The following is a 24,890-nucleotide window of genomic DNA, read 5'->3' as shown; positions in this document are numbered from 1 at the left end:
GTTTTTTTTAATCAAATTCGTGTTCAATACTTTGCCCCCTTACAACCTTATATAAAAGACTCAAAATTAGACTCCTACAGTAAAAAGGAAAGGCGTAACCCAATCCTTAATCTATTAGGTAACTTAAATTGAATAGGAAACTGAAATAGACTCAAAATAGAGTCCTAATCTAGCGCAACTAAGCAATTAAAAGACAAACTACTAAAATCAGTTAAATTGAACCACTGGTTCAAACCAGCTTTGGACCGGTTCAATTTAAAACATTAAAAACATGAAAATAAATTTAAGTATAGGACTAAAACATCTAATCCCGTATGCAACCTAATTACCCATATTTTAGGCCCATAAAAGTGGCCTATTACATTAAAAAACCCATGGGATCAAAGGCCCAACATGTATATAACCCGACCCTAGACTTATTCCTAATAAACAAAGCCCATTTCGGTGATGAATCTGCATCATAAGGGAAATAAGAGAACAATGGTAACTAAAAATAAGGGAAACAAGAGAACAATGAAAACTCAAATGAGGGAACAATTTCCTTGGTTGAAGTAACAAATAAAAAAAAACCACAAATTTGTTACCTGCTGAAGCAACAATGATCTTGATGTAATTATCTTGAAGAAATCGATGGGACAATCAATTGAAAGAAATCCCAGCAGCTTGTAGCACTCTTGAACTTGATTTGAACAAAGTTTGTGTTTGGATTCAATAACCGATGGAAGGGGATGGGGGAAGGGAATGGCGCAACAATAGTTTGCTTCTTATTACGCCGTGAGACAAGATTACCCCCAACAAACGTATAATAACCTGTAGTGGAACGGCGATTACTTGCCGACCCAGCTCAATCTGCATCAGAATAAACAACCAGGTCCATATGCCGATTCAGACGATAAACCAATCCTTTACCAGGAGCAACCTTCAGATAACCAAGTATGCGAATAGCAGCATCCCGGTGAGCTTTCAGAGGAGTTTGCATAAACTGGCTCAGAACGCCAAGTCGCCAACAACAAAAGAAATGTCTGGTCTTGTGACAGTATGGTAAATCAACTTCCCAACTAAACTCCTATACTGGTGCACATCAGTGAGGGGATCACAATCATCTATACCAAATTTCTGATGAGGATCAATGGGAATATCCACTAGGCTTAGATGCAAGCATGCCAGTATCAGACAAAAGATCTAAAACATACTTCCTCTAGGAAAGACTGATACCCTTTTTGCTTCTCACAACCTCAATACCAAGAAAATAGTGAAGATCACCCTAAGTCCTTGGTTTGAAAATTCTGTTGTAAGGAAACCTTTACTTCAGCAATGCTAGACACATCATCACCAGAGGCAATAATATCATCGTCTTACACAACCAAAACCACCAACTATCCACCACGACGACGAACAAACACAGAATGATCAGAGTAACACTGTGAAAAACCGCACGATACAATTGTGTCAATAAACTTCTCAAACCATGCTCTGGGTGATTGTTTGAGGCCATATATTGCTTTCTGCAATTTGCACACCTGAGTATTACTCTCCCCCTGAGCAACATACCTAGGAGGTTGCTCCATATACACCTCTTCATGAATATCACCATACAAGAAGGCATTTTTAATATCCAACTGAAATAAGGGCCAATCAAAAGTAACTGCCATAGAAATAAGAAGGCGAACAGAATTCAGCCAAGCAACAGGGGAGAAGGTCTCAAAGTAGTCCACACCATAAGTCTATGTATACCCCTTGGCAACTAGACGAACTTTAAGCCGCTCAATAGAACCATCCAGAAGGTATATAATTGTGTAAACCCAACAACACTTAACAAGTTCCTTTCCAGGAGGCAGATCTACTAAACTCCAAGTGTGATGAGATAAGAGAGCATCCATTTCCACAACTATGGCCTTCTTCCAACCAGGAAGACGAAGAGCCTCAATATGAGTTTTGGGTGTAGGGTTGGAAGACAAGGACAAGGCAAAGTTATGTACAGAAGAGGGTAAGTGAGCAAGGAACACATACTTATCAATAGAATATAAAGCATTGGACTTTTGAGTGCAAGAGCGAGTACCTTTACAAAAAGCACTGGGTAAGTCATTAGTGGAAGGCGAAGGTGGAGCTTCACTAGACGAAGAAGTTGGCAAGGGTGGTAAAACAGGTGGAGCTGGTGGAACCTCTTGTTGTGGTACTGACCTATCGCATCGCCGATAAACCTGTAATGGTGGTGTAGAGAAAGGGACAGGGACAGGAACAGGAGGAACATCAACATGCCACTCATCATCAGAAATGGAGGAGGATGAAGAAAAATAAGAACGTTCCTCAAAGAAGGTAACATCAACACTCACAAAATACCTATGGGTGACAGGGTCATAACACTTGTACCCTTTCTGGGTACAAGAATATCCAAGAAAAACACACTTAGTGGACATAGGAGAGAGTTTATCAGAATGAGTATGCAGATTGTGAACAAAACAAATACACCCAAAAACACGAGGATGTAAATGAAAACTCTGTTGACCAAGAAAAACAATGGAAAAAGGAGACTTGTCGGGAAGAACAGAATAAGGCATTCGATTAATCAAATAACATGCAGTAAGTACCCCTTCACACCAAAATTGCTTGGGAACATGCATATGGAACATTATAGTGCAAGCAACCTCAAGCAAATGTCTATTCTTACGTTTTGCCACCCCATTTTGTTGTGGAGTGTAGGAACAGCTGGTTTGGTGAATCATTCCATAAGAAACACAAAAGTCAGAAATATCACGCTGAACATACTCCAAAGCATTATTAGACCAAAAAATTTTAATAGATAAACCAAATTGAGTTTTTATTTCATTATAAAATTTTTGTAATACAGAGATAAATTCAGAACGATCCTTCAAGAGGTATAACCATGTGAGACGAGAATGGTCGTCCACAAATGTGACAAAATACATGAAACCACTCCGATTCTTAACACGACAAGGACCCCAAATATCCGAATGGACTAAAGAAACTAAAGACGCACTACGAGCCATAGTACGAGAAGGGAAAGAGGCACGATGATGTTTTCCCAACTCACAGGCTTCACACTCTCATCGAGACAGACTTCAAAGAAGGAAATGACAACTTTAACCTAACTAAAGACAAATGACCTAAACGATAGTGCCACTGGAATGGAGACACCCCATCAACAGAAGAGGCAGGAGTACCATGGTCAAGGTAGTAGAGTCCATCTTTTTCACACCCTCCACCAATCTTCTTCCTCGTGTGATGATCTTGAAAAACATAGTAAGAAGGAAAGAATGTCACACAACAATGTAAAGCTTTAGTTATTTGACTGACTGAAAGAAGATTCAATGGTAACTGAGGAACATGCAACACAGATGAGAGACTCATGGAGGAAGTGGGTGAGATGGTACCATGCCCAAAAACTGGAGTAGAAGAACCATTTACAAGAATAACAGGTGAAGATGAATGTGTATGTGAATAAGTGGTAAATAATGATGACTCACCAGTAATTTGAGCAGAAGCCCCGGAGTCAATAGTCTAGGATGGAGTAGTGAGTGGTAAGAAGAGCAGGTGTACCTGCATGGGCTAGAGTTGCAGAAGAAGCGGAGTGCCTAGTGGATGTAAGACTGGATGCCTCCAAGTGTTGTAAACGCCGCAATAACTGGGAGAGATCATCACGGTGAGGAGTTGTAGTAGAACCACTCCCAGGTAGGGAAATCTGTGGAGAAGCACTATAGTCAGCACCATCACTACCCCCTTCAGACGTTGCATGATTGGCAGATTGAGTTGCCCAATCGGGTTTGCCATGCTTGTCCCAACAAAAATCAACAGTGTGACTAGTTTTGCCACAATGAGTACACTTCCGAAAAGGCTTAACACTGGACTGAACACCAGTGCCACGACAACCATCACCACCACCACCACGTCCTCCCCCTGAGTTACGTCCATGTCCACGACCAGCCACAAAGGCAGAATTCTCCTTGGGAGTAGTGTCAGTTTTTCCAGGAGAAGAGATACGCTGTAGGCGGGAGAATGTGTAAGCAAGAGTAGGGACTGTGTCTCCAGCAAGAATATGTCCCTTGACAGACTTCAAATCAGAATCTAGCCCAGCCAGGGATTTAGACACAAAAAATTCATTCCGCTGTACTTTTAACTTGTCAATATCAGTGGTGAGTGGCTGAAAGGCATTCAATTCCTCAACAAGGCCTTTAAAGGTGTTGTGGTAGTCTTGGAGAGGCTTGTTGGACTGCCGGAGCTGAAATTTTTTCTCATATAAGTCAGACTCGATTCATGTTTTTCTCTTGTGAATAGGTATCCTTCAAATCATCCCACACACCTTTAGCAGTGGTGTGAAACATAACGTTTGCAGCAATCTCTGGTTCCATGCTGTTCCATAACCAAATCAAAATAATGGCATTGTCTTGCATCCAATCCTCAGATTCTTTTGAATCAGAGGCAGGTGGTTCGGAGGTAAGATACTTGAGTTTTTTCTTGGCCATAATGTAAACCTTCATAGCTTGAGCCCATAACAAATAATTCGAACTCCCTTTCAGCTTGATAGAGGTAATAGTGACATTCACAGTGTCAGTTTGAGATGTAACCACTGAATTTTTTTTTTTTTCTCCCATAGCACCAATAGGGAAAAATAAAACCAGTCAAATAAGAGTACCACAAGGAAACGGCCAGCCAATGAAAGGGGCAGCAAACACACACCAGTAAAAAAAAACAATTCACCGACTATTGCAGAATTCCAGAGTAATAGGCAGCAGAAAAAATAAAGAAGTGAACCCAAACTCAAGCAGAGTGGAAACCTGGAACCAACAGAACCAACTAATACAAGGAACCCAAAAACAGGATACTTCTGGCAGTAGTAAGGAAGATTTTGCAGAGCTTACAACCAGCAGGGTGGAAAGGGCCTGAACAAGGATCGAATCTAGTACCTGGATGAGGGAATAAAATCCCAAAAGAACAGCCTGAGCAAACAAGAGGAACAGAAACAGGGAATCCAACTGTAGGGCTCGAAATTGCTCAGAAAACAGAGCATCCGCAGGGGCTAAGAAGAAACCCAGAAGCACTTGATCAATTCACCAGAGCAGACTAACAATCAGGTTGAATCTCCCTCTAGGCTGGTACAATCAGCCCTCAAAAAATCAGAACTAGAAGAAACAATCATCTTGAAGAAACTCCCTTGTTTCTATTTTCTGAAAATAGAAACATAACTCCATCGATTCCAGAAAATAGAAACTATCCATCCTCCAATTGAACCTTCAAGGAATGATCTCCAAAGCACCGATTACTATCACAATTAAACACTCCATTCATGTGTATATGGAGTCTTCAATCCATCAACAAAAAAAAGGAGCAGCAATAGGTGGCTGCACCCTAGAAAACTTAAACCGTGAGAGGAATCAGCAGAAGGAGATGAGCGAAGACCCTTCAGCTAATTAATATTGCTCTGATACCATATTAGAAATCCGAACTAACTAACTAGCAGAAGAGAGAAGAAGAAGAAGAGAGAAAGAAGAAGGGAAGCACACTGCCGAGAGGAAGAAGCAGCAGCCTGCGATACAAAATATGTTCTATCGCAGGTTCTGGATTCAATTAATAAAGAGACACATAACATTAGGTAAGCTGGTTAGGGATTTATAAGAAATTACCCCTAAGCCCTTACCTATTACATCTTAACAAATAAGGACTTAAAGAAAAGAAAAGAACATAGAACCCCCAAAACCCAAACTAACAATGACAACACTACCCCTAATTTCAACAGATCTAAGTCCCAATACATATATGATCCAACCCAAAGCTTATTTTTCCACTAAAATAAGCCCCAAGTGACTTATCTACATCACTTTATCTCTCTCATTTGGGATCCGTTGGAGGTGGGTCTAAGCTCTCTCTTGAATCGCCATGGGGTCCTCTTTCAGGTATTATAGACCTCTTTAGCAAGGATGTTGCCTTGTGTGTTCACAACTCCAAACCGTGATGTCCTGTGATAACACCAGTAGCGGTAATGCTGGCTGTGCTTTTGATATATGTGGTGCATTAGGCCTATTTGATGGTCACCTATTGTTGAGCTGTGTTATTGAAAGATTGTGGGTTGTTTAGAATGGATTCTCACCGTGAATACACTCACTTGTCTTTGTTTCTTTCAAGTTTTGTGATATTTTTTTTTTGTTGGCTGGAACCTCTGTTTTTGTGTTGGGAAGAAGCTTTTTTGGGTAGATTGTACTCCCAATCTAGTGTGGGTATCCGACCAGTTCCCTATGTGCGTCTTTACATCATGTCAGAAGCTAGTGGACCAATGGAAGCCTTAACTGATTGAACAATTGGTGTTACTCCTAGTCATTATGAAGAACACCAATGCCCACGTATCCATTGTCAAGTTGGATAATACAAACTACATGGACTGGTCTCACTTTTTTAAGTTATCCCTATGTAGCCATGGGAAGTTGGGTTACATCACTGGTGCCATCTGTGCTCCACTCTCTAGTGAGTCGGTATATCAGAGATGGGAGACGGAAAATTCAATGGTTATGACTTGGTTGATATTCTACATGAAACCTGAAATTGGTAGGAGATTTATGCGGAAGGATACCTCCAAAGATATTTGGGACAACGTAGCTAAGACATTTGATTGTGTTGACTCCTGAATACTATAATACTGTTATTGGTCTATGGGAAGAGTATGACCACTACAGAGATCTCCATAAAAAATGTTGTATTTTCCGGTACATCATTATGGATTGGATTAGTCTTTCTGGTTGGTATCCTTAATTCTCTCATCTCTTGAACCTATTCGGTATTTCCCGGATCAAAAAATGAAATGACCCCTCCCCCAATTTCCTTGGGCCTAGAGTAAGCCTCCGGCTACCAGTAATGGGAGAGGAAGCCCATCAATATAGGTAGGCGCTGTAATGTCTCGCGACGTCCGTCAAGAGGCTTCTAATTTTTGGGAAAGGGAGATTGCTAGCGCTTTAATCGTAAGGGTCATTTTACAGAGTATACCTCTCTCTCTCTCTCTCTCTCTCTCTCTCTCTCTTGTGTGTATGCCGGTTAAGATTGAGGAAGCCCTTCACAAACAAGATCATGAGAGTTTCTTTGGAACGTCTTTGAAGATGGATACCATCTTTCACCTAATGAGATGGCAGTTGATTTTTTGTCCCCTTTTGGAAGATGGGCTGAGGTTGGGACAGAGACACTAGGTCCAACCTTGAAGATGAGGCCAAGGTTTATAGAACCTTTGAGAAGGAGTGTGTCTTGATCCTCCTTAGTGGGCTAAACAGAATATGAACCAATCTGGGTGCAAAATTTTGGGTAAAGCCCCTCTTCCATCTCTGGATGAAGTGTGTGGTTATTTACAAAGTGAAGAAACAAGACGGGTAATGTAGTCCTAGAATAGGAGATAATCCTACTAGGAGCCAGATAAAAGCAAGGTCTGGACAAGCCTGCTGTTTGGGGCTGATTAGGGGCTGTTTTAGGGCAAAATTAGGGTTTAGGATGGGAATCTGGGAATGGGGTTTATAGGGTATTAATGGGCAGGTCTAGGGGGTCAATATGGTATAAAAAGGTTAGGGTTTGGATGAGTTTTGAAATTCTGCAACTCTGGACAGAATTGAGTTGCAGGTTTTGGGCTTTAATGGAGTTAGGGTTTATGAGATTCAAACAAAAAATAAAGGGGATCAATTGGGGGAAAGGATTAGAGGGTTAGAAGAAGAAATTGGGTGTCAAACTTACTGGAGATTCCACTAATAGCAGCTTGAACAGATGTGAAGGATAGAACCACCTTCGAATTGAAGAAGATCCTCCCAGCCGTCACGGCGTAAGGAGTCAACCGGATTCCACCAGTCCCTTTCCACCTTGATAGAACCACAAGGATGCACACTCACAAGGAGCACAGGAGCAGCAACAATGGCAGCCAACAAGCAAAAGCTTTTTTCATTAATCAAATTCGTGTTCAAGGCTTTACCCCCTTACAACCTTATATAAAAGACTCAAAAATAGACTTCTACTCTAAAAAGGAAAGGCCTAACCCAATCCCTAACCTATTAGATAACTTAAACTGTCTAGGAAACTAAAATAGACCCAACATAGAGTCCTAATGACTTAAAAACAACTTAAACTACTTAAAATAAAGAAGATTCCCTACTAGCCAATAGGATATAAGAACCTCTTAGCCAATAAGAGCACTTCACTTAAATTAGACCAATTGAACCAATTGGATGCAACCAATTTAAACCGGTTCAATTAAAACATAAAAATAGACTAAATATTGGGCTAATCCCGTATGCAACCTATGTATCCCTCTTTTAGGCCCAGAAAAGTGGCCTATTACATAGAAAACCCATGGGATCAAAGGCCCAACATACATATAACCCAACCCTAGACTTATTTCTAAAGAAATAAGCCCATTTCGGTGACGAATCTGCATCAACGGGTGGCTATGAAACCAATACCATCCCTTGAGATATCTGCCCCAGCCGCTAAATCACAACGAAATTGGCGTGGGGATGACAATGATAGATTCAAGTGTGAACATGGTGGTAAATCTTGGCACACTAAAGAGACTTGTTGGGATCTTCGTGGGCGTCATAGTTGTCAAAGCATCTCCTAGGCGATGAGGCTTTTATTTTTTGGGACCCAGGCATTCCACTGCCTTATTGTATTCAATGCCTTGGTATTTTTTATTATTATATAAGATTAAATGCCATTTCTAATGTTTTGATTGGGTTTGTGTAGAATGTTTATGTACAATGTTATGCAATGGGATTATGCCTTTGTATTAAAAAAGAAAGAAAGAAAGAAAGAAAGAAAGAAAGAAATCGAGAATAAGATTTCATCATGGGATGAAGGAACCAAAGTCGGAACCCTTCTTTGCTACTTGGTTCCTTCGTCAGTTGGCTGTTTGACCTAAATTATTTGGCTTTAAAAATTTGAGTAAATTACACAGACCTCCCCTGTACTAAACGTTAATTACACCACCTACCCGTCTTTCTGACAATTACACTAAGTACCCCTACTTTCCAAAGTCCAAACCTTGTTACAGTCAACCCTTCACTGTTAGTGATGTACGGGTAGTTGATGACATCTTGTGGGAATTAATTTCTAAATGACAATTTTACTCTTGAGAGGTGTCAAGTTACCGATTTACCCTTATGTTTACCCTTACCCGGCTCAATGACCTGCAACTCATCCCTGCACATCAACTAATGCCCTTATAAAGCATTGTCGCTCCTTCACTCATCCTCAAGACCCAACCCTAAGTCCTAGACACCCAACTCTAAGCGGCTCACCCGGAGTCCCAGACGCCCAACTCTAAACGGCTCACCTTTCCCTTTTCAATCCAACTGAATTCCTTCGGCGCAATCAATAAATCCCACCCTCAGTCTCTCCATTCCCATTTCCAAACAAAAACAGTCGAGAAGAAGAAAAAGCTTGCAATCCTCTGCCTCCCATAGTTTCTTTCTTCCTCTTTCTCCTATTGCAGCCTTAGGGGTGGTAATCTCCGATGATGACCCATTAAAAAGGAAGAAACACACCCTGGATGCTTAAAAAAACACTTATTCAATCTGGAGCAGTTTGGTCGGAAAAAATGGAACTGCAGAGGTTTAGGGAGTTGTTGCTGCTGTTGGGGATGGAATTGAAAGGCGATATATCAGAGAAAGTAAACCGCAGACACATTGGATTCGAAGCTGCCATCAAACTCGAAAAGCTCCCAATCTCTGGGAAAATTCCACCATCCGATGCCTGCTCAAGGTTATCCATCAACGGTGGCTCGAAATCTGTGTTCAGGTTAGGGTTCTGAGCGACAGACTCAAATCCTGGAAATTGAGCATCCATGGTGAATCATTGTTTCCTGTGCTTCTTCGTGACTTAACCAGCGAGGTTCTCTTCAAATCGGGTGACAAAGTCCTCTTCGTGAGCCGACACGGTGTTGGATTGTATGGGACAGAATACCGTGGGGGTATTCTGGACTTTTTATTCTTTTATTATGCCTTTTATTATGTACAGTCGACTCTATATTAGAGTCAGCTATGTTAGGGGCAAATCTGTCCATGTAAATTTGATTGATTATTATAAATACAAAGCTTGGGATCAGTCATTGAAGATCCAAGCATTACACTCTAATTCTAATCTATTAACATGGTATCAGAGCAGATTTTGAATTAGGGTTCCCCACTCTTCCATTCTTGGTTTCTTCTTCCCCTTCTCTCTTTCTCGATCTCCCTTTTCTCTCTTTTTTCCCTTTTGTTCTTTATTCTCACATTAGGGTAGCACTGATGAGGTGATCCATAGATCCAGCTGCTGCCCTCCATCACCTCATTCAATGATACAAGAATTCTGATCGATAGAAGCTAGCACCCTGTCTGCGATATTTGAAGACTTTGATTCAATCTAAATTACAAGAAATCAATTCACCTTATTGAAGGTCAAGAACTGCAGAAGATTTATTGGACAAGCCTCTATCTCCAGCCGTACTGAAGACCTCCTCATAGATCAATTTTTTCCCTCCCTCTCAGGTTTTTCCCAAAAACCTGAAAAATATCGATCTTGGAGTTGTTGATTTCTGTTGGTGCTGATTTTTGGAGGGTGATCAAGCACTCGTAAAAGCATACTGGAGCCAATTTTTAGCCTCATCCATCGATTTTTTTGGAAGCATTCTCCCCTACATCGATCTCACCCAAATCAGAGTTTTCTCAAAACCCTGATCGATCTAGGGGATTGGCGTGTCTGTTGTTGATTTTTGGAGAAATATATTATCATCTTTAAAAGAGCCTCTCCTTCACTTTTTGGACCTTCTCGTGGAGTATTTATTGGGTAGTTTGGGTTTCTCATCACAACAGCCCTTCTCTGCGATTTGGGTTTGTCTCCGCTACACTTATGGACGACTCAAAAATTTCTACTGGCACTTCGGTTACCGATGGACATGGTTGGACTGAATAACATACTTTTCCTCCTAATCCTATTAAACTGGATGGCTCCAATTACCTGATATGGTTTTGATCTGCATTCTTTGCCATTGCTGGCCGTGGGCTTACTGGCCATATTATTGGCACCACTGTTATCCTGACTACTCCTGGTCCTCTTCTAGATAGGTGGATCTCCAATAATGGTGTACTCATGTCCTATTTAATTGGTTCAATGCAACCAGACCTTGCAAGTGGGTTTCTGCGCCTTGATACAGCTTCTCAGATATGGTCTGCCTGCAAGGAAACATATAGACATCTTGGTAATGATGCCCAAGTTTATGAACTCCGGAAAAAGGTCACCCACACTACTCAGGGGGAATTATCTGTCTCCAAATATTATGCTACTCTGCGCAGCCTCTGGCAACAATTGGATCATTTTTCGATTTGTACCCCACTACAGCTGTTGATATTGTTGCTTATAAGAAGCATGTGGACAAGATACAGGTTTATGACTTTTTGGCTAGATTAAATGTGGAGTATGACCAGATTCGTGTCCAAGTGTTGGGCCACTCTCCTTTTCTCACACTTGAACAATCATATGCCTTGGTCTCCTCTGAAGAAAACCGTAGCGCTGCTATGCTGCATCCTACTACTACTGACAGATCAGCCCTCCAGACTACTGCTACGGCTGCTCCTAAAGTTGTTGGGAATCTTTCTTCTGGTGATTCTACTAAGGGCATTGTTACATGTGAGCACTGTAACAAGCCCTACCACACCAAAGAGAAATGTTGGAAGCTTCATGGAAACCAGCTGACTTTGAAGCAAAACATTCTGCCAAGAAAAAATAAAAAACCAAGGCTCATCACACTGAGACTGTTCCCACGGCCCCTGCTTCTGACATTGGTCTATTCTAGGATGATCTACAGACATTCCTACGTATGCTGAAGTCTTCTGTTGCTTCCGCTTCTACTACATCAGTTACTGCCAATTCCTCTGCTCCTTCAGGTTCAAAATTTTCCCGGTCAGGTATCCCATTTAGTGGCCACTATGCTTCAGTAGCCTCCCATCCTTAGATCATAGACTCTGGTGCCACAGACCACATGACTGGTTCCTCTAGCCTTTTTCATCGCTATTCTTCCACTTTTGGGAAAGACAAAGTCAGGGTGGCTGATGGTTTCCTTTCTTCCATCTTTGGAGAAGGATCCATCAACTGCACTTCTTCCCTTACTTTTTCTTCTGTTTTACACATTCCTAATTTTATTACTAACCTTCTCTCCATTAGTAGTCTTACTCGTGATCTTAATTGCAACGTAACCATTTTTCCTTCCCACTGTGTTTTTTAGGATATGGTGACAGGGAAGACGATTAGAAGTGGTAAAGTGCAAGGTGGATTGGACTTGTTTGATGATGGTCGTCCTTCTCCACCAACATTACCTTTTCTACTCCACCAAAACTCTTTGGTCTTTTCGGAACTTTACCAATGGTACTCTGGATTAGGTCACCCCCATTAGGAACTTTATCTCATTTATTTCCTACTTCAGTAAAAAGTTGTAATAAAGATGAATTTTTTTTGTGAGGCTTGTGTTCTGGCCAAACAGACTTATTCAACTTATTCTATTGCAAATAAAAGTTCTTTTTTTTTTTTTATATGGTTCATTTTGATGTTTGGGGTCCTAGTACTAAATATTGGGGGGATGCTGTTCTCACTGCAACGTATCTCATTAATCGGTTACCTACTCGGGTCCTTGAATCCCGTAGTCCGGCTGAGGTTTTACTTGGGAATTCCTCCTTTGTGGTCTCACCCAAAGTGTTTGGCTGTGTGTGTTATGCTAGGGATACCAAGTCCCCTGGCAAACTTGAACCCCTTAGTTTACGGTGTATTTTTTGGGTTATTCTCCCAACCCAGAAAGGTTACAAGTGTTACTATCCCCCTGCTCGTCGTACTCTGGTCTGTATGGATGTCATTTTTCATGAAAGCCTTTCCTATTGTTCTTTACCACCTTCAGGGGGAGAGTTCTAGTGAAGATGTGTTGACTCTTATGGTTCCTCCTCTTATGTTTCCTCCTCTTGAGGTTTCCCCTTCTTTGACCGAATCCGCTTCCCCTTCCCCTGTTCCTCACATAACATAAATCCTGCTCCTCTAGCTGTTGCCCTTTCATTAGCTGAAGGGAATCCTATACAGGGGGAGATCATAGAAAATAGTGATGGTGAAGTTCCTACTTAGGGGAGTTGACTCCAATCTAGAGAACCATTGGTGAATTTCAGAAGAGAATTGACAACTCCAACATCATAACCTATCAAAGTAGATGTTCCAGAAAAGGGCAGCTTCAATCTACTATAGAACCAATACCTATCCAGTTGCCGACTCTGGATCCAGACCCTACTTCTCCTGGTAAGACTTCTTCCGACCTACCTATTGCTCATCGCAAAGGTACTAGGACTTGTACTCAGCATCCCATATCTCATGTTGTTTCTTATAGTTCTCTTTCCCCATCCTTTCGTGCATTTGTATCCTCTCTTTCTTCTGTTTCCATTCCTAAAAATTGGTAGGAAGCATCTACAGATGGAAAGTGGAAGGCAACAATGTTGGAAGAAATGAGAGCTTTGAAAAAAAATAATACATGGGATCTTGTGGCTCTTCCTCCAGGGAAAAAATCAGGGGGATGTAAATGGGTATTTGTGGTCAAACAGAAGGTAGATGAGACAGCAGATCGATATAAGCACGTCTGCTTGCAAAGGGCTTTACTCAGACATATGGAATTGACTATCAGGAGACCTTCGCACTAGTGGCGAAACTCAATACTGTAAGAGTATTATTATCTTATGCTGTAAATCTTGGATGGGATCTTCAACAGCTGGATGTGAAGAATGCCTTCCTCCATGGAGAGCTAGAGGAAGAGGTATATATGGACATTCCACTAGGCTTTTTTGATGACAAGACCAGGGGCGAGTAAGGGTGTTAATTGGGACGGTTCCCGGTATTTGGGACGGGTCTGTACCGGTACTAGTACCAAAGGTGTCAATCCCAGTACCGTCCCATTTATTATATGGGACCAAACTTTGTCCCAGTCCCGATTATTAACGGGACAGGACAGTGCCGGTATCTAAACGGTTCTAAGCCTGATAAAAAGGAAGACGAACTTTAATGGTTTTGAGATGGTTCCACTATTAGAAAACAAATTGGAATACAAAACCAATATAAATTTCATGGATTTACTTCTTCAAACTCCTCCCTAAGATCACATGTAAGCTTCTCATAGCAATGTTTAAGAATTAATGGGAATAAAATAAACAAGATCATATATGGTTTTAGTGCCATCACAAAACAAGTTTATAGAAATAGAATTAAAGGTCCATTAGCTGAATCGTCTATAAGAAAAAATTCCACTAAAATATTTTAAAATAAAACCATAAAACTTCAACACAAGAACATGGAATATACCCTTTGAAAGGGTACTCATAGTTCTGGTACCTAACCGGTATTTCAGTACTGGTACCATTGAGGATCCCATCCCAAAACCGTCCCATCCCATTTATTATTCGGTACCAAAGTTAGATTCCATTACTGTCCCGTTTATTAATAGGACGGTCCGGTACCGGGTTTAAGCGGGACAGTTCCCGGTTCTAGTCCCAAATTGACACCATTAGGGGCAAGGTCTGTAAATTGAAGAGTGCTCTCTATGGGTTGAAATAGTCACCTAGAGCTTGGTTCAGTAGGTTTCACAAGGCTATGGTTTTTGTGGGATACAAGCAAAGCAATGCTGATCATACCCAAGGTACTAAAACTCGGAATTCGGTACCAACTCGGTCCCTTGAAAAACCGAGTCGAGTCGAGATCTCGGTGAGTTGGTGCATTTTTTTTTTTTCTGACTCGAAGCCTCAACTTGGTGGGTTTTAGACCTAGTTTGGGTCTGAAACTTGGTATTTAGCCTATTTTAGGCCATTTAAAAACAGTGACACTATCAGATTTTGGAAAAACAAAGTCCAAATAGGAGTTATGTACCGGTCAAACTTAATTTGGTGTGCACGAATGCTGTCAAAATTGCTCTGAATGAAAATATTTTCTTGGACATCAAAACAAATGAATATTTTACCGCACTTTTGGTTTTTAGTAATGTTTTACCATATTAAGATTTATCGATTTTTTAGATTTGAGAAAAACCCCAGCATTAGAAAGTTGAAAATTGCACCTACCGCCGAAAATCCAGTTTTTGTTCTTGAAGTGGGGGGTTGACTTTTTTTCCTTTTGGAATTTTATTTTTTAACTATTTTTATTGGATTCAAATAGGGGGGTATTTGCTTATTTATGAATAATATCTTAAGTAAATGCTTTACATAAATGATATTGGGCATAAATAAGTGTCTGTCTTAGTTCCTGCCCTAAATAAGTGTCTGTATACCAAGGTCTGCATAGATAGGTGTCTGTATACCAAGATTTTCCACCAAGATCTCGAGATCTAGCACTCATATAAAGGAGTTTAGGTCGAGATCTCGAGATCTCGGTCGAGTTGTTGCACTTTTGCAACTTGTATGCCAACTTGTCTCGGTTTCTCAAAAAACCGAGGAACTCGCTGAGATCTCAGCGAGATCTCGCGAGTTCTCGAACTAGATTCGTACCTTGTTCATCAATCGAGTTGGTGATAAGGTAACCATTCTTATAGTCTATGTTGATGATATTGTGGTAACCGGAAATGATGGTGATGAGATCAACAAATTGAAGCACTTCCTTGGCCTTGAGTTCGAAATAAAGGATCTGGGAACTCTAAAATATTGTTTAGGGATAGAGGTTGCTCGATCTTCAAAGGGTATCTTCCTTTCTCAAAGAAAATATATCCTAGACCTATTGTCTGAGACTGGGTCGTTAGGGTGTCATACTTCAGACACTCCCATGGAAGCTACTACTAGGCTCAAGGAGAAAGAAGGTGAACTAGTAGAAAAAGGTTGCTATCAGCGATTGGTAGGCAAACTAATCTACCTCTCTCATACACGGCTAGACATGGCTATTGCTGTGAGTTTGGTAAGCCAGTTTATGCATGATCCTTATTCCTCTCTTATGGAGGCAGTTCTTCGCATCCTGTGATATTTGAAGTCTGCTCCAGGAAAAGGAATACTTTTATCTCCCAATGGTCATCTAAAGGTTGAAGTATACACTGATGCTGATTGGGCTGGCTCTACCGAAAGAAAATCCATCTCAGGATATTGCTCTTTTGTGGGTGGGAATGTTGTCACCTGGCGTAGCAAGAAGCATAATGTTGTGGTAAGATCCAGTGTTGAAGCAGAGTTTCGTGCCATGGCCCAAAGAATCTGTGAACTGTTATGGCTTAGAGGATTGTTGCAAGATATTGGTGTTGCTGTCCATCTTCCCATGATGTTGTATTGTGATAATAAGGCTGCTATTAGCATTGCTCATAACCCTGTCCAGCATGATTGTACTAAGCATGTGGAGGTTGACAGACATTTCATCAAGGAGAAGCTTGAAGCAGGACTCATCTGTGTTCCCTTTGTGAAGTCTGCTGATTAGTTAGCCGATGTGTTCACTGAGGGGTTGAGTGGCAAAATGTTTCATCCTATTTTAATCAAGTTAGGCATGTGTGACATATATGCACCAACTTGAGTACGAGTGTTGGATTGTATGGGACAGAATACCGTGGGGGTATTATGGACTTTTAGTCTTTTATTATGCCTTTTATTATGTACAGTCAACTCTATATTAGAGTCGGCTATGTTAGGGGCAAATCTGTCTATGTAACTTTGATTGATTATTATAAATACGAATCTTGGGATCAGTCATTGATGATCCAAGCATTACACTAATTCTAATATGTTAATACACGGTGATGGTGAAGAGGTGATACAGGCAACATGTAATGGAATAGAGGCCACAAGTGCTGCTTATAGAAGCCATGATAGAACTTATTATGAATATCGGGAGGCAGAAAGGTAGGGACGCACTGAAACTTGTCGAAAAGCAACTGGGCTACCTTGTTTTGCTCCAAACATCGATCTCAGCCTTCAAGCAACCAACATAAACAACTTCGACATCAGGCGAGAACCCATCTTTGAGCTGCAACACAAGCGCATCCTTGTCCCATTCAAAAGACCATTTTTTTGCTCTCCGAGTCACATTGAACTTTCAAGGGGATCTGCTTTGCAACAAAAATCCTCCGTTCCTGCGAAACAGAGAAGACTTCATCTGAACCCCCGCAATCACTGCGACCCTCATCGTCAAAATCAGAGATTATCCCAGGAATTGTCATAACCCTTGGAAGACGGATCATTTTTCTACCGATGTTGGGGTAATCTCCCTGGAAGAGACCAAATTCAACAAATTCGTGCATGATCTAGAGAACATCTCTTTTCGTTTCCTCCCCAAAAACGCAAAACTAGACCCAAAAGACCGAATTTTTGATCAAAATGCAATCTGGGTTGTCTAGGATTTTAGGGTTTGAGAATTTTGAGGGTGTCTTATAAACGGGCATTACCGACAAAGACCTCTTCAAGGAGGAGTGCCGGTCGCCGATAGCCGATAGCCGATAGCCGAGTTGCAGGTCGTCAGAGTTCGGGCCTCTACCCTCTCTCCATTCGCTCGTCCTTTGACTTCAGTTTGAAACCATTATTAGAACCTTAGTCATGTTTTAGTACTTTAAATGAAAGGGCAAAATTAAAATCGTCAACTCTTGTGTTTTTTTTCTAAACCCCGTTAGCATCAGGGGGTACGGGTGTAATTGTCCGAACCACAGGGGTGGGAGATGTAATTAAGGCTTAGTATATAGTGGAGATTTGAGTAATTTACTCTAAAAATTATAAACAAAGGGATAAGGAAGGAAAGAGAAAATAGAGTACAGCTGGTGGGTGATATTTATCCAATTGTGCCGTGTCCTTTTCCAACCAGCAGTCTCAAGAATGTCTCCTTTTGTCGTGTGACTCCTCGTCTCCTCCGCTTCACTATATTCTGGGTGAACTTGTTTGTCCTTACATTACATACTTACAGTACACCAAAGAGGGGACTCTAGGGTGGATAGTTGTCTCCACAAACCCTGCCACATGGTTTGTGTCCCTTTAGGTTTGAGAACTGGGAACGAAACTGTATCCATGTTTTAAAATCTTTCATGCACACTTAGATTGCCTAGGCGCCGCCTTATTGCCTAAGTGCTTAGGAATGCCCTCCAACGCCTTGATTCGCCTAGTGCTTTGACAACTATGGTGGGCATCCCCCTAGAGAGACGACACTTGGTGGTATACAAGGTGGTAGGTGAGGGGGAGCTAGGGCTCACACTTTGATGGCTGCCACTGAGCACATGGCTATTCTCTTACACTCTAATGTAGTTCTAGATTGGAAGGGATCCAACTAAAAGCCAATAACTAGGATCTGCTATGAACTGGTAAGTTCTGCTAGGTCAAAATAGGGCTTTTAGGTCAAATTAGGGTTAGGGTTGGGCCTAGGGTTTGATGGTAGGGGAGTCTATCAGTGAAGGTTACGTTAAGTTTTAATGGTGGAAAGTGTGCTGGAATTGAATTGGCAGTATGTTAGGGTTAGGTTTCTGGGTTGTTGAAAAGAAGAAGAGGAATTAATCTAGGGTTCGTAATGGTCAGATAGGGCTGCTACTACGTTGTTAGGGGAAGAAATCAGATTGATGGAAGGTAAGGGAAGAGAGATGAGATCAATCTTCTTGGGAGGAAGAAGAGAGAAGAAGAGAAGAGAAGAGAACAAATCTGGTTTGGTATGTCAATCCTGTATGCATTGCTCAACAGCACCAAAACTCTTAGAAAAAACTCATACTCTTTACTCAAATCATCTCTGATTGATGGGGAATGTATTACATATATATAGACGTTCTAAAATTCTTAATTTGACTCATAAAAGGGCTCCTAATCACTCTAATACACTCAAGAAAATAAAAAATCTCAAAACAGAATTCTATCTAGCTATGAAATATCCTAATCTAACTCAAACACTCAATTTAATTACTAATCCTGTGCACTAACATTACCCCCACTTTATGGGCTTATTAGGCCCATTACATCAATAAACCCAAAAATAGAAGTCTAAGGCCTGTAGAACCTAACCAGGGCCAAAATAAAGTCTTCTGAGGTACAATTGACCCAATTGGACAATCTTAACTGCATCAGCCTCCCAATGGGTTATAACGCAGTTGAGCAGCTCTTCTCCCACAACTATGTCTTCCCTCACTCAGCCAGCCAGCCAGCCAAGTACTTCGGCCTCTGCCCTTCATGCTTCTAATTCCGCAACTTCCTCTTCTTGGGCCATTGATTCCGGTGCTATTGACCACATGACCGGTGTGTCTCAGTATTATGACTTCTATTTTATTTGCTCTAGTACAGATAAAGTAAAAAATGTTGATGGTTCTCTTTCTTCGATCTCTATAAGGATAGTATTTGTGTTACTTCCCCCATATCCCTTGTTTCTGTTCTTCATGGCCCAAATTTTGCTACCAATCTTCTCTCACTGAGTCATTTAACCAAGTCCTTGGATTTTTGTGTTACCTTCTTCCCTTCTTATTGTCTGTTTCAGGATTTGAGACAGATGATTATTGGCATTGGATGTGAGAAAAACAAACTCTACCTTTTTTTTTATCCTAGACCATCTTTTTTGAAAGAAGCACAATCATTTGTTTGTGGATGTTGTGACAGTAGTACTGTTGATACTGTTGATGCTTTGGCAGTGGCGTTAGGGACATACCTCCTCTTATATTATGAAAAAACAATTGCCCCACTTGTTTGCTTCTATTTCTAGTTCCCATTTATTTCAATGTGAACCATGTTTGTTTGCTAAACATTGTCAGTCAATCATCCTTGTCATGGTCATCGGTCTACTACAATTGAGAGACACTCCAAACAAAGATCAAAACATCAAAGAAAAGTTCTGCAACTCTGTTATGGAAGTAAAACAGGGATCAGTTTCAAAATTTATTCTGCAGCTCTCGAGTCCAGAAAGCTCTAAGACCCAAATTTGATAGGATGGGGTCATCCCAAGGTACTGGTTTCAACCCCCCCCCCCCCCAGGTTGGAGAGTGAAAGAAGATGATACGAAAAAGAATGATTCGGTTCTGTTGGGCTGTACTACTGCCTAGAACAGCTACTGTGTATGAGTGAAGAACTCAAAGATTACGGGAAGAAGAACAGAAACAAAAGAAGGGACTGAATCTGGGAAGGACGAAACATACCTGAGAGAGGAAGTTTCAGAATGCAGGAGAAGATGATATGAAAAAGAATGATTCAGTTCTGTTGGGCTGCACTACTGCCTAGAACAGGTACTGTGTATGAGTGAAGAACTCAAAAATTAAGGGAAGAAGAACAAAAACAAAAGAAGGGACTGAATTTGGGAAGGAGGAAACATACCCGAGAGAGGAAGTTTCAGAATGCAGGGGAGGAGGGAAAGAGAGAAGAGCACCAACCACAAGCTACGCAGGCTACTATCAAACAAAACTCAATATTTCATTTTTTTAAATCTCTAATAATCTCCATCCATGTGTATTCTGAAATAGAAACTGTAGTAAACTAGGTACCTACCGCAAATGAAGAAACCAATCTCAAACTAAATGTAAAATAAAGATTACAAGATAATCTCAAAAATAATTGAACCTCTAAATATCCTACTGGACCAGAACTAAATGTGGACCCAGATCATCCCGGTTTCAGCTTCCAAATGGATTTGGGCCGGTCCACGGAAACACTACTGTATCAAATGGATTGGAAATTTTTGTACACAGGCCCATATCCTATGATGTAGTTCCCTTGTGGATTGTTGGCCTGTGGGCGATTGTTGTTGTTGTGTATTATGTTGTACTCCATCTCATCCCTTTCTAATAATTATGTTTTTATCCTCCCCCCTTCCCCCCCGCCCCGCCCCCCCCCCCGCCCCCAAAAAAAAAAAAATAATACAAAACATCTACCTTCCCTGGACTTAACCTATCCAATCAATTTCTTGGCCAAATGTGATAAATTAATCAGTATATTTTTCTAAGGGTGATGAGAGAAAAGGGAAAATATGTATATATGGGCAAATATTTTTTGTGATTTCTGTCTTTCGAGAGATGGTTTACAAGTTAGTTTCTGTATTTAGGTGTTCTTTATTTGTGTGCTCTTCCTCGAGGAATATGACATGAAAGGATGAATTTATTAAATGAGGACAGTAGAGTTTTGGAAATGTGAGGACTTGCTTTGCCAGTTTGATGAAGCTTGAGTTCTCATAAAGGTTTGAGAAATCTATAAGGCTTGCCATGTTCCCAAATTTCTTGTCTTCCATGTGTTGCTTTTGCCCCTGATTGGATGAATGTTTAATCCTCCCTGGTTTCGTAAATCTCACTATCATTCTTCATTCATGTGTGGGTTCACCTATTCTGTGTTTGGTGTTTTTCCTTCTCAATGTACCATTATTACCATTCATTCAACTAGTTATTTTTAGTGATGTTTATATGAACAGTATACAATTTTCGAACTTTATGGTTACGACAATGCATGAAAGTAGACTTTTTATTTTTCTGCTTGTCATTTTGTCCACATTTTCCTTTTCGCATAGGAAAATCCGGTCAGAGTTTAGTTGATAATCTACTTAGCATGTTCAAGTTATTAGTCCTGACACTCTAACCATACCTTTTTATTTTTCATGTTTTTGGTGCTTTCTGTAGTACTCTTGGCCAGGGGCTCCAAACCAGCACCTATCCTGGGGAGGGTATATTTTCCATAACTCTTGTTATTTTTGGGCTCATCCTCTTTGCACTCTTGATTGGAAACATGCAGGTAAGTTTTAGTTCTTTCTGTCCCCCTCCCCCAAAACAAAAGTTTTTTGGTGTGCAATGATGTTGCTTTGGATTAATAATCATTTCTATTGCTGAAGTTTATGATAATTCATTAGACTTTATTGGGAAAAAGAACACTGCCCGGCAGCGCCCCGCTGCGCCCTTTCACATGGGGCAGTGAAATGATCAACCCGTTCCTCCCCCTTGGATGCTCGTGCACTCGCTCCCAGTACAGGGGCCATGCAGCTCGGCAGCAAACCCCTTCCCTAGTTTACTTGTAAAATTTCACCATATAACATTGTCTAATCTGGATTTTATTTATCAGGAACTCATCGAAAAGTTGCATGTAGCTCAAATCAGACTACTTAGATTCATAGACTTTATAGTAATCTTCATCCATTAATTTAATAGTTTTTTCCTTCAATAAATTTGTTAATCTATGCTTTGATTTTCTCTAATGGGCTATCTTATTATACCTTGTTTGTTTTTGGCTATCAGTCTTTTTTGTTTCCCATGAAAATTTGTTCCTGTAGAATTATGGTTTGAACATCGTATTGATTCTGAGCTGTGGTTCCTATGGTAGTGGAATTGATTTGTTTATGGAAGTTAAGGGGAACATTATCAACTATGGTGATCTTTGATGTAGCTTCAGGAAATGATAGAACAGGAAGTGTAAAAGGAGCAGATTAAGAGTGAATACAAGCTTTTATGGTTATGAATCTGATGAGTATAACTGCTATCCTCCTTCAATTCGATATCAATTGGATGATGGAAATTAATGATCGAATGCGAATCGAATGTATCCGATGATTATAACTGCTATCCTCCTTCAATTCGATATCAATTTGATGATGGAAATTAATGATCGAATGCGAATCCAGTGTACTGATGAAAGATACTTGTATCCGATATCAGATAACTCAAAAATGAACTTTCAAGAGAAAATAGGATTAAACTCTATGATCCTTCAGAGAATAATTTGAACCAAGTGTTGTCCTAATGCAATTACAAACCCTTGAATAATAAAAGTGGGGGGAGAGTGCAGAGCTGAGTATTCCATCCTCCCAGTGATTTTGATCCTGAATAAACATTGGAATGCTAAGATCATAGTTGTCAAGGCGACTAGGCAACCCAAGGCATTGGAGGGGTGCCTAGGCGACAAGGCGCTCTAGGTGTATATGATTATATGTGATATTTATTTTATATAATTATGTTTATTGCAACATAGAAGCCATAACAATACAATATGATATAATTATGATAGTAATGGTCTAATATGAGAAATTTAATCTACAATAAACAAAAGCATGGGATATAATATAAGCATATTTATCAAAAAACAAAGCAATAAAGATAAATCAAACGTAAACTTGTGAAGTATCAGCAAGGCATGCTGTTGCCTTGGACCCAAGAAACAGCCTGGATACCTAGGTGGTGTCTGGGCAATGCCTTGACAACTATGGCCAAGATTCAGGACACTGTAAATTCAAAGTTCATTCATTGATCAAGTGAGATGCAAAATGAATATGCTAGTTGAGTGACTGCAGCAAACCCTTAAAAAAAGGCACAAGAGATGGAAAAGAAGAAGAGGGAGAGAGATTACTGTGTGGGTGAGGGATGCTATCAGAGTATCAGTATGTCACAACTCACCAGTGAAAAGAGATCATATAGTTGAGATTTAGGTTAAGGAAGCAAGGGAGAAAGGAGAAAGATGTTGGAGGAGGAGGAAGAAGGAGGAGACAAGAGAGGGAAGGAGAGTGTATTTCGGTGGAGTGTTATGTGTTGGAGAGACTTCTCCAACACTTCTATATTACTTCAATAGAACTACTAAAAGTATTACATCCACCTCCCTAGGGAGGTAAAAGGTAAAAAGACATAAAAAGATAAAATACATAAAAAGGCAACTAGTCCAAAGTCTAGTTCCTAAACTACCCCTATTACATATCTACTATCAACTCTAACACTCCCCCTCAAGCTGGAGAATATATATCATGCATTCCCAGCTTGCTTAGAAGGATACTAAACTGAGGAGAGGCAAGGGCTTTGGTGAGGATATCCGCCAGTTGATCACCAGTCTTCACAAAAGGAGTACAAATGCAGCCAGAGTCTATCTTCTCCTTGATGATGTATCTATCAACCTCTATGTGCTTAGTTTGGTCATGTTGAATAGGATTGTGGGCAATACTGATGGCAGCCTTGTTGTCACAATAGAGTCTCATAGGGCCTTCAGTGTCAAATCCCAGTTCTTGAACAAGTCTTTTCAACCATATGAGTTCACATACTCCATGAGCCATAGCTCTAAATTCTGCCTCTGCGCTGGATCTAGCTACAACATGCTACTTTTTGCTCCTCCATGTAACCAAATTACCCCCCACAAAGGTACAATAGCCGGAAGTAGATCTCCTGCCTGTAATGGAGCCAGCCCAATCTGCATCAGTGAAACCTTCCACTTTCAAGTGGTTGTGTCTGGCATACAATAGTCCTTTCCCTGGGGAAGACTTCAAATACCTGAGAATGCGATACATGACGTCCAAGTGGCCACTCTTGGGAGCATGGCCACTCTTGGGAGCATGCATGAATTGGCTCACCACTCCCACTGCATAGGAGATATCTGGGCGTGTCATAGCAAGATAGATAAGCTTCCCCACTAACCTTTGGTACTTTCCCACGTCAACAAGAGAAGGACCACAATCTTCTCCTAGTTTATGATTTTGCTCAATAGGGGAATTGGCTGGTTTGCAGCCCAACATTCCTGTCTCTGTCAATAAATCAAGAACAAACTTCCATTGGCATATGTTGATTCGTTTCTTGGTCCTTGATACTTCAATTCCTAAGAAGTACTTCAAGGGGCCCAAATCTTTAATCTCAAATTGTTGTGCCAAGTAGCTCTTCAGGTTACCTATCTCAGCTATATCATCTCCTGTGACTACAATATCATCAACATAGACAATGAGGGCTATAATGGTACCATTGCCCCGCTTGGTAAAGAGAGTGTGATCAGTTTGGCTCTGGGAATATCCATTCTTCAGAATAGCCTGCCGAAAGCGCTCAAACCATGCCTTTGGTGACTGTTTGAGACCATATAATGCCTTCTTGAGGAGGCTCACTTTCCCTTCAGCTGAAGGCATTTTGAAGCCTGGTGGGGTTTGCATATACACTTCCTCTTCCAAGTCGACATGAAGAAAGACATTCTTCACATCCAACTGATATAATGGCCAATCTTTATTGGCAACCAATG

At 40.8% G+C, this 24,890-nt stretch overlaps 1 protein-coding gene across 2 annotated transcripts in view; it reads left to right on the top strand.

Annotated features, from left to right (window-relative positions):
- LOC122664338 (probable cyclic nucleotide-gated ion channel 5) overlaps positions 1 to 24,890 on the top strand; it is an 80,852-nt gene that overhangs the window by 42,807 nt on the left and 13,155 nt on the right. For both annotated transcript variants that reach the window (XM_043860115.1, XM_043860116.1), the window contains exon 6: positions 21,542 to 21,653. In XM_043860115.1, coding sequence (XP_043716050.1) covers positions 21,542 to 21,653 — 112 coding nt within the window. The remainder of the gene's footprint in view (positions 1 to 21,541; positions 21,654 to 24,890) is intronic.

The sequence above is a fragment of the Telopea speciosissima genome, chromosome 6 (genome assembly GCF_018873765.1).
Source record: "Telopea speciosissima isolate NSW1024214 ecotype Mountain lineage chromosome 6, Tspe_v1, whole genome shotgun sequence".
NCBI classification, from domain to species: Eukaryota; Viridiplantae; Streptophyta; class Magnoliopsida; order Proteales; family Proteaceae; genus Telopea; species Telopea speciosissima.
Note: the sequence above shows the minus strand (reverse complement) of the source record. Positions and strands in the feature narration are given on the sequence as shown.